Source organism: Notolepis coatsorum (genome assembly GCF_963971535.1).
Source record: "Notolepis coatsorum genome assembly, chromosome: 20".
NCBI lineage: Eukaryota > Metazoa > Chordata > Actinopteri > Aulopiformes > Paralepididae > Notolepis > Notolepis coatsorum.
Window position 1 is genome coordinate 9,593,280 of NC_140184.1, and position 14,435 is coordinate 9,607,714.

At 43.2% G+C, this 14,435-nt stretch overlaps 1 protein-coding gene across 5 annotated transcripts in view; it reads right to left on the reverse strand.

Annotated features, from left to right (window-relative positions):
* LOC311247153 (uncharacterized protein) overlaps nt 1-13,731 on the reverse strand; it is a 29,580-nt gene extending 15,849 nt beyond the window's left edge. For 2 of the 5 annotated variants that reach the window (XM_084337479.1, XM_084337475.1), the window contains exons 1-3: nt 13,591-13,731; nt 6,559-7,037; nt 3,187-3,262 (exon numbers count right to left, since the gene is read on the reverse strand). In XM_084337479.1, the coding sequence (XP_084193605.1) occupies nt 3,187-3,262; nt 6,559-6,990 (508 nt within the window). In that variant the 5' untranslated portion in view covers nt 6,991-7,037; nt 13,591-13,731. Of the gene's footprint in view, nt 1-3,186; nt 3,263-6,558; nt 7,038-7,165; nt 7,220-12,346; nt 12,481-13,308; nt 13,379-13,590 lie in introns of those variants that run through there. The other 3 variants (XM_084337476.1, XM_084337477.1, XM_084337478.1) reach the window with 3 other exon arrangements.
* Between the last annotated feature and the right edge of the window lie 704 nt (nt 13,732-14,435).

A 14,435-nucleotide genomic window follows, 5' to 3' on the forward strand; every position in this document is an offset into this window, starting at 1 on the left:
TGCAGCGTGCCAGTGTAATGTGCAACGTGCCAGTGTAATGTGCCGTGTGCCAGTGTAATGTGCCATGTGCCAGTGTAATGTGCCATGTGCCAGTGTAATGTGCAGCGTGCCAGTGTAATGTGCAGCGTGCCAGTGTAATGTGCAGCGTGCCAGTGTAATGTGCAGCTTGTGCCAGTGTAATGTGCAACGTGCCAGTGTAATGTGCAGCATGCCAGTGTAATATGCAGCGTGCCAGTGTAATGTGCCGTGTGCCAGTGTAATGTGCAGCATGCCAGTGTAATGTGCAGCATGCCAGTGTAATGTGCCGTGTGCCAGTGTAATGTGCAGCGTGCCAGTGTAATGTGCAGCATGCCAGTGTAATGTGCAGCGTGCCAGTGTAATGTGCCGTGTGCCAGTGTAATGTGCAGCGTGCCAGTGTAATGTGCAGCGTGCCAGTGTAATGTGCCATGTGCCAGTGTAATGTGCAGCGTGCCAGTGTAATGTGCAGCATGCCAGTGTAATGTGCAGCGTGCCAGTGTAATGTGCAGCGTGCCAGTGTAATGTGCAGCGTGCCAGTGTAATGTGCCGTGTGCCAGTGTAATGTGCAGCGTGCCAGTGTAATGTGCAGCATGCCAGTGTAATGTGCAGCGTGCCAGTGTAATGTGCAGCGTGCCAGTGTAATGTGCAGCGTGCCAGTGTAATGTGCAGCATGCCAGTGTAATGTGCAGCGTGCCAGTGTAATGTGCAGCGTGCCAGTGTAATGTTCAGTGTGCCAGTGTAATGTTCAGTGTGCCAGTGTAATGTGCAATGTGCCAGTGTAATGTGCAGCGTGTGCCAGTGTAATGTGCAGCGTGCCAGTGTAATGTGCAGCGTGCCAATGTAATGTGCCATGTGCCAGTGTAATGTGCCAGTGTAATGTGCAGCGTGCCAGTGTAATGTGCAGCGTGCCAGTGTAATGTGCCATGTGCCAGTGTAATGTGCAGCATGCCAGTGTAATGTGCAGCGTGCCAGTGTAATGTGCCATGTGCCAGTGTAATGTGCAATGTGCCAGTGTAATGTGCAGCGTGCCAGTGTAATGTTCAGTGTGCCAGTGTAATGTGCAATGTGCCAGTGTAATGTGCAATGTGCCAGTGTAATGTGCAGCGTGCCAATGTAATGTGCCATGTGCCAGTGTAATGTGCCAGTGTAATGTGCAGCATGCCAGTGTAATGTGCAGCGTGCCAGTGTAATGTGCAGCGTGCCAGTGTAATGTGCAGCGTGCCAGTGTAATGTGCAGCATGCCAGTGTAATGTGCAGCGTGCCAGTGTAATGTGCAACGTGCCAGTGTAATGTGCAACGTGCCAGTGTAATGTGCAGCGTGCCAGTGTAATGTGCAACGTGCCAGTGTAATGTGCAGCGTGCCAGTGTAATGTGCAGCGTGCCAGTGTAATGTGCAGCGTGCCAGTGTAATGTGCAGCGTGCCAGTGTAATGTGCAGCATGCCAGTGTAATGTGCAGCGTGCCAGTGTAATGTGCAGCGTGCCAGTGTAATGTGCCATGTGCCAGTGTAATGTGCAGCATGCCAGTGTAATGTGCAGTGTGCCAGTGTAATGTGCAACGTGCCAGTGTAATGTGCAGCGTGCCAGTGTAATATGCAGCGTGCCAGTGTAATGTGCAGCGTGCCAGTGTAATGTGCAGCGTGCCAGTGTAATGTGCAGCGTGCCAGTGTAATGTGCAGCGTGCCAGTGTAATGTGCAGCGTGCCAGTGTAATGTGCAGCGTGCCAGTGTAATGTGCAGCGTGCCAGTGTAATGTGCAGCATGCCAGTGTAATGTGCCATGTGCCAGTGTAATGTGCAGCGTGCCAGTGTAATGTGCCATGTGCCAGTGTAATGTGCAGCGTGCCAGTGTAATGTGCCATGTGCCAGTGTAATGTGCAGCGTGCCAGTGTAATGTGCAGCGTGCCAGTGTAATGTGCAGCGTGCCAGTGTAATGTGCCATGTGCCAGTGTAATGTGCAGCGTGCCAGTGTAATGTGCAGCATGCCAGTGTAATGTGCCATGTGCCAGTGTAATGTGCCATGTGCCAGTGTAATGTGCAGCTTGTGCCAGTGCAACATTTCTTCAATCTACTAAATTAACAAAAAGATTATATATATTGCAATGTGTCTGTCTGTCTGTCTGTCTGTCTGTCTGTCTGTCTGTCTGTCTGTCTGTCTGTCTGTCTGTCTGTCTGTCTGTCTGTCTGTCTGTCTGTGGGCACGGCGTGTGCGTGTGCACTGGTAGTAGAACCTTAAGACTAGCCAGCAGTAAATGAAGGGATAGAACAGCTTTATCGGAGAGCTGGGATTAGAGGGTAGCAACGCACCCTTTTTCACCACTAATACCGATTCAGAATACTTTCGTATCAGCAGCCGATACCGAGTGCAGATCCGGTGCATTAATTCTGCCGAGCGGTATATAGACTGCGACCGTTTAGTTTGGAGCCACTGGGTTTAATTAAATGAGATGATCAATTGTTCACCGTTAGAAAGGTCTGACATGCTTCTGTGAGAATGCAGACAATCAGGTCACTTTGCTTTGATTTCTGACATATTACACCTGGTTCTTGGTATTGGATTTTATTATTGGGGAAATTCTCTGATTCTGACACCCTGTTTTGGCCTGGTATCAGACATATATCTCATACTAGTATGAGTGTTTTAGCCTGGTATCAGACCAATATCTCATACTAGTATCAGTATTTTAGCCTGGTATCAGACCGATATCTCATACTAGTATCAGTATTTTAGCCTGGTATCAGACCGATATCTCATACTAGTATCAGTATTTTAGCCTGGTATCAGACCGATATCTCATACTAGTATCAGTATTTTAGCCTGGTATCAGACCGATATCTCACACTAGTATCAGTATTTTAGCCTGGTATCAGACCGATATCTCATACTAGTATCAGTATTTTAGCCTGGTATCAGACCGATATCCCATACTAGTATCAGTATTTCAGCCTGGTATGAGACAGATATCTCACACTAGTATCAGTATTTCAGCCTGGTATGAGACAGATATCTCACACTAGTATCAGTATTTCAGCCTGGTATGAGACAGATATCTCACACTAGTATCAGTATTTTAGCCTGGTATGAGACAGATTTCCCATACTAGTATTTTAGCCTGGTATCAGACAGATATCCCATAATAAGCAGTGCATCCCTACCACAGGGTATACTTACGCTGTGAGTACCTCCCTGATGTCAGACCTCGCAGGATGGAGGACAGAGGCTGGATGTAACACCGCAGCTCTGCGCGCTGTAGGGAGGGAACACATCATTCGGTTTAGCCACTCATGGTGTCACTACTACACCAAATAGGCACTTAAGTACCGCAGGCCGTCATACAACTCTGTTGTTTCCGCCACCACTAGAACTGATTGCGTAAGTTGTGTAGTCAGCCAGGCCGCGGTTAACTGAGTAATGGCTAGGACATAATGTGTGTATGTGTGTACAATACATGTAGACCTTTATGGAGTGCATGGCCCAAAACAGCATAATAGTGCTACAAATCAACTACACATATAACTCAGTGGAAGTTCTCAATTCATCAGCGGCGGCTTATTGATTTGTGTCCGGAATGACCGATTGTCCGTTTTAGTCCCGCTGTTGTGTTGATGCCATTAGCTTGATGCTAACAATGAAAGTAAATGTCCACAGGCCCTCCGACAAGAGGCTCCCATTAAAAGCTGACAGAAGCTAATGGAGAAACGGATACCAATCAACGGCCTCGCCCGTGGCTGAGCGAGCTGTTGTACTGTAGCCTTCGCACCGTGACATGTGAGCCTGACTTTGCAAGTCTCTACTGGGGCTTCTGTTCTGAGCGCCCCACCAGTGACGTTAAACTCTAACCGAGGGCCAGAGTAGGGAGGGATGTGGTCACTCACTGTTAGTGTCAGCTCAGTTTCTCACACCCGGTGTTGACAGCAGATCAGGTCGGGGAAAAGGGAAGCATTGTAACAATACCAGTATCAGTATTTTAGCCTGGTATCAGACAGATGTCCCATACCAGTATCAGTATTTTAGCCTGGTATCAGACGGATGTCCCATACCAGTATCAGTATTTTAGCCTGGTATCAGACAGATGTCCCATTCTAGTATGAATGAATGAATGAATGAAAACTTTATTTAACAATTGTGTGTATTGAGCCGTACTGTATTGTACCCATTCTGCAATCTACAGATTGCAGAATGGGTACAATACAGTACGGCTCAATACACACAATTGTTAAGGGGATGCAGAGCAGAGAAAGACGTTTGTCTTGTTTACATCAGGGTCCCCCATTTTCAATTCATATTGACATTTATGACATACACAACATACATGACATTTATGGCATAGGGACATACAGGTATTTAGTACTGATACATTTGTGACATAAACGGTATTCAAATATACAGTACTGTTACCCATAGATCCTGACAGAGTATATACATATGATGGGGGGGGCCTGTACATTAGGAGGGGGTGGGTGGGTGGGAGAGAAATATACATACGGTGGGGAGGAGACTGTACATTTGGTGGGGGTGGGTGGGTGGGAGAGAAATATACATGCGGTGGGGAGGAGACTGTCTATTAGGAGGGGGTGGGGGGTTTGGACATTTACGGTGGCCAGTTTCGAATTGCAGCCTCCCGTAGGTGCTCTTTAACACTATCAGTGCCGGCCTTGTTTACCTTTTTACCCCGTTGAATCCACTTCAATGTTAGCGTTAAAAACGCATAATCTATGTTTTAAATTATGGCTATGTGACTAATCTGCCCATCGCTTATCAATGACTTGTTTGCAGTCAACATTGTCGAAACGGATTGTTTTTTAATCGGTTCATATCCTTTTTATAGCATTTCTAAAAGCTATCGTTCTCTCGAAAATTTCCGGAAAATTGAAAGATTCCCCCATAAACGGCATTTATTGGAATATTCTCGAATACACTAGACACGTTGTCATTTGTCGGCCTATTTATGAATCGTTTTCAAATAAACGCTAGATTATCGATAGTATATGTGTACTTATGCACGCTATAGAGGCGGGCTGAAAAATCTATTATCCATTTCCTCAAGATCACACACACACACACACGGCACATGCTGATATCTCAGTGAATACAGGTCTGATTATCCTAAAACTGGTAACATAGACTCCTTACCTTAGATCAGATGTTCTCCAAAAAGATTATTCCAATTCCTGATCGCCATTCCAAATATCGATCGCGTTTATTTATTGATTATTGGCTGCTGTAAATATATATTCCAGGCTGCTTTCCAACTCGCGATCAGATCCCTCATCATCAGACGGCTCGCCAGCACAATGGAGCCAGTTGGCCACCCCCACAGGGATCTCCCAGTATAATCGACTGACCTGCAGTTACACAGGGATAGACGATAGGGGGCGGTTTTTTCCCATCTGAGCTCCTAGAGGGTCTGCTGTACCAACGGGAGACTCGGTTGATGAAATATGAATTCAGAACGCTAATAAAAAAATCAAACGACAATACACGTCGTCGGCACTCAAAGTGTTAAGAGCGGTTTTGAATGTGGGTAGGGATTCACATTCCTTTACAGCTTTGGGTAGGACGTTCCACATTGATGTGGCATAATTGCGAAATGTGTTTAGTCCCTTGTTTGAGCCGAATCTGGGTTTATTTAACATGATTTGTTGAGCTTCCTCTGGTGTTGTGGTCGTGGTATTCACTGACCTTTGGGAAGTATTTTGACATGTACATGGGTACCTTAGTCGTATAGTGTATCTTGTAGACCAGGCCCATTGCAAGTTGCTGTACTCTGTCGTCTACTCTAAGCCATCCTAGGTTGTCAAGGTGGGCAGGGGTGAGGTGGGTTCTAGGGGTAAGGTCAAGTAGTAGTCTGACCAGTTTGTTTTGTGATGTTTGTAATCTTGTTTTTAGCGCCTTTGAGGTGCTTTGGTACCATGAGGTGCAAGCATAGTCGTAGTACCCTTGAATGAGTGCTCCTGCCAGAGTCTTCAGGGTGTTCTTGTTTACCAGAGAGGAGATCCGGTACAAGAATCTAGTTAGTTGGTTGACTTTTTTTTTTATTACATTGGTTGCCATTTTGTTACAGGAAAGATTTGCCTCTAGGATGGAACCCAGGTAGGTAATTTCATCTTTCCTTGTGACAATATTGTCACCCACTGTAACTGAGAAGCCGTCGGTCTTGCTGAGTTTGTATCAGTATTTTAGCCCGGTATCAGACAGATATTATCCCATGATACTAGTATCAGTATTTTAGCCTGATATCAGACAGATATCCCATACTAGTATAAGTAGTTTAACCTGGTATCAGACAGATATCCCATACTAGTATAAGTAGTTTAACCTGGTATCAGACAGATATCCCATACTAGTATCAGTATTTTAGCCTGGTATGGGATCAGACAGATATCCCACATGGTAACATTAAACTATACAGAGGGCCAGAGCAGAGAGAGGAGGGAGGGATGCGGTCACTCGCTGAAGACAGCTCAGGTTCTCACGGCCCGTGTTGACGGCGCATCAAGTCGGAGCGAACGGAACGCATCGCAAGAGGAGGACGGCACTCACCTTTCGACAAAACTGTTCTTTTTCAGTGTCCTCCGGTGTGGGTCTAACACAGTGTCCTTCCGAGCCGGGGCTGTGCGCTCTTTTCTTCGTCTGACGAAGCTTCCCGGCAGCTGCGCCCTCAGAAGTAGTCCAGAAGGCCCAGGGAGGTGCGTGCTGTCCGACAGCGGTGCACCCCTGGGCGGCGCCGGCGGTGGGGTCCCCGTCTCCCCCCGAGAGCCGGCGCTCCCCGTCTTTGGATTCACAGTCGTGGTGGTGGTTCCTCTCGATAGGTCCAGAGTGGATGGTTTGAGGAGGAGATTCCCTCGGGGACGTGGTGGACGATGGTGGTGTCTGTGTGTCTTTGTGTTGAGGGCTTAGTCTCTCCGGGCTGTCATAGTCGTCCTCATCGCTGGCGAGCCAGTCAATGGAGTAATCTGAGTCCGAGGTCGACATCCTGGGCTTGCGAGTCTCCTAACTACCCAGCGGAAAACATTGCGGACCTGCGAACAAGGGAGACACGGTTTAATAAAGGGCTGGGCGATATGGCCTAAAAATAAAATGTCAACGCTCACACGCACAATATACGTATCAGGGCCGACGTTCCACTCTACTGGTTAAAGTTGCTTACTCGTGAGTAGTACGTTCGTTGATAAAGAAAAATAAGGTCCACACAGATATCCAAATGGTTTATTTCTCTTCCACAGCAAAGTCTTTCTTTACAGAAGTAATTCTAAAGCTATTTTCCTAAATATTCACGTCACTACTACAAGGTAAGAAAACTATTTTCCCAGTCTCCAAAATCACCACCGACACATGAAAATTCCTCCACACCTGAAAGCCGTAAATCAACTTGCCGGCTCTTTCTACAGCAAAACGGTAGGCAAGGCACCCTGGTCTAGAAATGCAGGCTTCAATCTATGTTGTTTAGTCTATCTGTTCAGTAGTGCTCAGCACTGTTTCAAGATGCACAATGAGCTCTTCAGAGAGAATACACAAATGTTCTAGAATGTTTGCTTATGACATCATACTGTGACATCACGAATGCTCTAGAACAGTGGTTCTCAAACTTTTTACACCAAGTACCACCTGAGAACGTAGCTGGCTCTCCAAGTACCACCATATGACCGGCGTTAAAATACAGTCTATTCAGCTATGCACAGTTCACACAGGAGGCAAATGTATTCCTAATACCATTATTTATTGTTAACTTTTGTCAGACACAGCCACAATGTACAAAGGGATAGCACTAGAACTAGCAAACGCTTCCACACAACTCATACAATGCAAGGTGCATTGAGAACATAATAACTAACATTCTCACATAGCAAGTGAGAAAATTAAGAACAACTGTATTTCAGCAAATGTACTTAATTCTCTCTCTCTCACACAGCAAGCAATTGTCCGTCATTCTCTCTCACACACACACACACACACACACACACACACACACACACACACACACACACACACACACACACACACACACACACACACACACACACACACACACACACACAATTATTTTGTTACAAAAACTTTATTTCCTGCATTCTGGTGCAGGAATATTTGAATTTTTACCCTTTAAATGCCAGTGTTTGTGATGGGCATCACAAATTATTGTAAAAAAGAAAAGAAAACACATATTCAATACATTTTTGAATGTTTACCCTTTAAATGCCAGTTTGTGAGATGGCATCACAAATTATTGTTAAAAAAAAACACACACAAAAAGTAAATTATTTTCAATATATTAAATGCAAAGTAAATTTTTCTGGGGGGATTATTACAGGCTAGGCATGTGTCAATGATTAGCAGCAATTACAAAAAAATCTAAAAATTAATGGTTATGATCAGGGCTGAAGTTGAATTAAAGATTTATGACTGTTTAGACTGCATTACTCTCTGTCACAGTGATCTCCTGGTTGTTCCCCACTTAGATTATCTAACTATCGCGCCGCCGCAACCAGAAACACTGGCCTGGCCTGCTTCTAAGTCCAGTGGCCTGACTAAAAAAAAAAAAAAAAAAAAAAATGTTGCTTTTTTGGAAATGTTTTCAAGTACCACCAGCAGTACCACCATGTACCACTAGTGGTACACGTACCACAGTTTGAGAACCACTGCTCTAGAATGTTCCATTATGACATCATACTGTGACATCACAAATGTTCTAGAATGTTTGACTATGACATCATACTGTGACATCACGAATGTTCTAGCATGTTCTATTATGACAAATAATACGGTTCAATGACTTTATCTAAATCCAAGCAATATTCCTAATGCTGTTTCAATGTAAGGTTATAAAAATAAACATATAAACATTCATATAATACAATAACCTAAATATATAGCCTTGGCTCCTCTACAATACGCTTACCTAGGATTTGACTTGATTCAACAACAAAACAGTCGGGGCAATGGCAAGCCGAAAACGGTCGAAAGTGTAGTTATTTGAAGTTTGGATTTTTTTTTCACAGCTGATGTAGGTAGATTACATTTTTAGAGACTAAAGTACCGAAAAGGGGTACCGTTGGGTACCGGTATCGATTCACAGGTACCGGTACCGTATCGGTTCAAATGTGAACGGTACCCATCCCTATTGGGATTAATAGTGAAATAACTTGCTTTTTCACCAAACTTCACTTAAAACAAATAAAAGGTGCCTCTTGATCATCAAACAAGAATGAATTTCCCTATTGGGATTAATAAAGTGCAAATCTAACTTTCACCAAACATCACCTTTTGTAAAATAAAAGGTGACTCTTAAAAAAATATATATATATTATTATATTATACTATATTATACCATTGAAATATTCATCTATATTATACCATTTAAACATTAGTCTATATTATACCATTGAAACATTAGTCTATATTATACCATTGAAATGTTCATCTATATTATACCATTGAAATGTTATACCATTGAAACATTAGTCTCAGTGGTTCCCAAACTGTGGTGCGCGCACCCCTTGTGGTGCGCGAGCGCCCTCTAGGTGGTGCGTGACATGAAAAGGCTAATGGTGGTAAAAATTTTTTTTTTTTTTTTTTACAATATAATTTCATACAAATCTTAGTCAAACCTTTAGTATTATGGATATTAAACATGCTGGCAGAGTATTGTCGTGAACATTTTAATTAAATAAAGAAATTCCCTATCCATAGTCGCCATGGGAAGAGATAAAATAAAAAATTTAATCTGTGCACGGAGACCAGCAACAATTTTTTCTAACAGAAACCCATTGGGGGCGAGCTAGGTCGGGAGGTGACAGGGGGTGCACGGCCAAAAAAGTTTGGGAACCGCTGGTCTATATTATACCATTGAAACGCTCATCTATATTATACCATTGAAATGTTAGTCTATATTATACCATTGAAACGCTCATCTATATTATACCATTGAAATGTTAGTCTATATTATACCATTGAAACGTTAGTCTATATTATACCATTGAAACGTTAGTCTATATTATACCATTGAAACGTTAGTCTATATTATACCATTGAAACGTTAGTCTATATTATAGCATCGAATCGTTATATAATATCTTGATATGCACCAGAAATAAAGACCTGAACTGTCCAGTATGTGCACTGCAGTGAAACCTTCCCCATTTTGCTAATACTACATAAAAACATATTCTGTATTGTAGCCCTTGTGTGTTTGGATAGTCTCTTGTATAAAAGCCCACTCTGCATGTCTTGTTAGATTTAAACAGCCACACATTAAAAGGGAAAATCCACCCTAAAACAGGATACATTAATGAGCTATTCCAATGATGTTGGACAGTTAAGTCAACATCTTAAGACAATTGTCTCCCTAAATTGGAAATCACAGCATCAAAACTTTAATTTGTGATGTCATCAAGGGACACCTTTTTGGAGCTGGCCCATTGGCATTGAATTATTTACCAACTTTGTTCATTTTTGTTTAAGCAATTACATTAACATTAGTTTTATTTAAGCCTTACAGCTCTGAGTCAGATATAATGAAGGTGAACCTAGATTCCAGTAAAGTCACCATGAGTTCTGCCATCCATAGATTCCAGTAAAGTCACCATGAGTACTGCCATCCATAGATTCCAGTAAAGTCACCATGAGTTCTGCCATCCATAGATTCCAGTAAAGTCACCATGAGTTCTGCCATCCATAGCTTCCAGTAAAGTCACCATGAGTACTGCCATCCCCATAGCTTCCAGTAAAGTCACCATGAGTTCTGTCATCCCTTCCAGTAAAGTCACCATGAGTTCTGCCATCCCTATAGCTTCCAGTAAAGTCACCATGAGTTCTGCCATCCATAGCTTCCAGTAAAGTCACCATGAGTTCTGCCATCCCTATAGCTTCCAGTAAAGTCACCATGAGTTCTGCCATCCCTATAGCTTCCAGTAAAGTCACCATGAGTTCTGCCATCCCCATAGCTTCCAGTAAAGTCACCATGAGTTCTGCCATCCATAGCTTCCAGTAAAGTCACCATGAGTACTGCCATCCATAGCTTCCAGTAAAGTCACCATGAGTACTGCCATCCCCATAGTTTCCAGTAAAGTCACCATGAGTACTGCCATCTATAGCTTCCAGTAAAGTCACCATGAGTTCTGCCATCCCCATAGCTTCCAGTAAAGTCACCATGAGTTCTGCCATCCATAGATTCCAGTAAAGTCACCATGAGTTCTGCCATCCATAGATTCCAGTAAAGTCACCATGAGTTCTGCCATCCATAGATTCCAGTAAAGTCACCATGAGTTCTGCCATCCCTATAGCTTCCAGTAAAGTCACCATGAGTTCTGCCATCCATAGCTTCCAGTAAAGTCACCATGAGTTCTGCCATCCCTATAGCTTCCAGTAAAGTCACCATGAGTTCTGCCATCCATAGCTTCCAGTAAAGTCACCATGAGTTCTGTCATCCCTTCCAGTAAAGTCACCATGACTCATGGTCCATGAGTACTGTCATCAGTAGATTCCAGTATTCACTGAGCAGCTCCAGTGTTAGTGTTAGTCTCTGATATTAAAGGATAGACTTTCTCATCTTCACAAATTTAAAATGAGATGTACAATATTATAGAAATAACAGTGAATCCTATTTTAGATCGGGTTTTCCCCACTAAGGAGAACCCACTTCCTCTGTCTGGACCAATAAGGCCAGCTCTAACCTCATACATAAACATATTGCCAAAAATCATCTTGGACATGATGGTTTTCAATTAAAGCTTCAATTTCACGAATAAGCTAAAACATTTCACAAAACAAAATAAAAATGCATGTTATGGTGTTTGAGAACTCATGGCACATGTTTTGACCTTGTAAAATTATGTAATTAAAATTCAAACAGTAATAATATGCCTGATAATCATCGCTTGAATATAGGCTAACAGTATATGGCAATACGGCTCCTGTTTAATATTCACAACAGAACAATAGCTTCATTTACCCCACAACCTCTTACCGAACGAGCAGGTCGTTTAAGATTATGTAATGGGGGGAAATCCACATGGACCTGTTTCACTTTGCCTGGCAGTTCACATGTATGTACACATGTGTGAGCAAAGTGAGAAGGTATAGTTATAATATACGACCTAATTCAAGTTGTGTTTTATTTTCATTGTCACATATATAAGGACTAGAGGTACATTGTACAGTGAAATGCTTGGTTCTGTATGAACCCCCTGAGAAGGTGCTTCATACAGTAAAAAGTTAAAAGAATAAAGACCAAACATACAAAGAAAAGTACAAAATGCTAAAACTAAAATGTAGTGCAAGTCCTGTTGTAATGAATAGATAATGATATGGTTACCTATACACTCGCTCTTACCTTTAATGTGTCGTGCCTTTTTCTGCTACTGGGTAGGTTCGCTCACAGATCGACGCAGGGAGGCACCGAAGTCATATCTAGTTACGTTTACTTTCTGTATGGATGCCAACGTTATGATTTATTCTTTGTGTTCAAATGTAAGTTTGACAGTAGTGTGTGAACAGGTAAAAAAAGAAAACAAGTTAATCAGCGAACAGGTAGAATAAGTTTGATAGCGAACAGCTATTAGCTCACTAATAAAAATGATGTAATAATATTGTAATAAAAATTAAAAGACAGTGCAAGGGTTAATATAGAGCCCAAAGCTTCACACAGGGAACGAGATGACAAGACACACGCGCCTAGTGTCCCGAGCTGCGCGTCGCAGCAGCAGGGGTGCCGCCCATGTCACCAACTCCTCTCCTGGTTGGTCAAAACTCCACCCCCTGAATTTAGTTTGTCCAATCGGGGGAAATAATTCCCCTTGTTCTATTCCGATCATCTGAATGTTGTTTTGAAACCTGTTTTGACTTTATGTTTTCAGACACACAAGGAAATATGATGTGACAATTGTTTTCACCTTTCCGGCTATTTTGTTTATAACACAGACACTCATGCAACCTTGCAGTGTCTGGGACATAGTGTTATTATAAACACTGCCGTATGTCCCAGAGTATGTATTTATAACAGTACAGACACCAAGGTTGAATGAGTATATAAGCTCTCGTTTATTATATAACAACTAGTTATGTCCATTAACGAATCTAGTGGATATACCCGGTGTATTTATTAGAAACATGTCATTTATCTCCTGCTATACACCACCAGTCACCCCAGAGGTATTACCTAACTATATCAAACGTATAGCGGCACAATGAACTGCTGGGTTCAATTGCATCATTTAATAATCAAGACAACACATGACTGAAACAATGTAACCGACTGATGATATTTTAATGCCTTCTCTAGATCGTTTACCTCACCTGAATCAACCCCATCCTTCTCGACAACACAAGGTGTGTTGGGATTTATTAAATGCCACCGCTAAAAAATAACAAAATAATTCGTCCGAATCCTAAAGAAGCGCGTCTCTGTGGTGTTGGACCTGGACCTGGCTGGACCTGGAGGACCGCGCAACGCATGGCAGGACGCGCGCAGAGTATAGCGCACCGCATCGCCCGTGTGCTCTCCTCAGTCATCATGTCCTCTTGTGTTGATCATATTATCATCATCACCACCACAAGCTATCACCATCAGTCACTTACCAGAAGGTAACAGCTCTTCCTTCACTCCGCGGTGAACCCAGGAGTCAGGACACCCAGCCCGGCCGTGGCTCCGCGCGTCCTGCCAGGAGCTGGATGGTGTTGGAGTGGAGCGCAGCGCCGTGGAGCCTCTCTCCCCCGTGCAGCCTCTCCCAGAGCAACGTGTCTGAGAGGGGCGGGCGGATCAACAAACTGGGCTCTCCGATTTGCGCTCTCGGTACCCTATCTGACAAATAGACATTGCGATAGAGGCCAACGTAAGGCGATAGGCACGATGGGAGCTTATACATATTTAGATCAAATGGAAATTATAAAAACACGTGGCCACACGCGGAACACTACAGTTGAATGGAACAATAGCAGCAACAGGAACAGAGCAGATTATTGTCTAACTCGACTATTATAGCACACATCTCTTCTTTCCCCTCCTCTCTCTCTCTCTCTCTCTCGTTCGAATCTTTTATTTACTTACATACACCAGCCGCCGATGTTCTCAAATTGAGAACAAGACACACAAAGTGCTTTACGTGGGATGTTGAGGGTTGGAAACTAAACCGATCCTAATGAGAACAAGGCAGCATCAGTGATATTCATCCGTTATTATGCACAGCAGGGGAATAATGTGGTAATAAGCATTTATCATTATGAAGAGACCTACATTCGTCTGATGTCTACTCTACGGTAATCACTCATAGCAAAAACATTTCTTATTACAGGATCAGAAGAACCAGCTTCCCAATGATTATAGCAGAGAGAGAGAGAGAGTTGTTGAAGACGTTTTTCTATAGTCTTGGATTATGGACGGAGATGTGATTAATACATGCTGGAGCTTCCACCCTTAAGCCCCT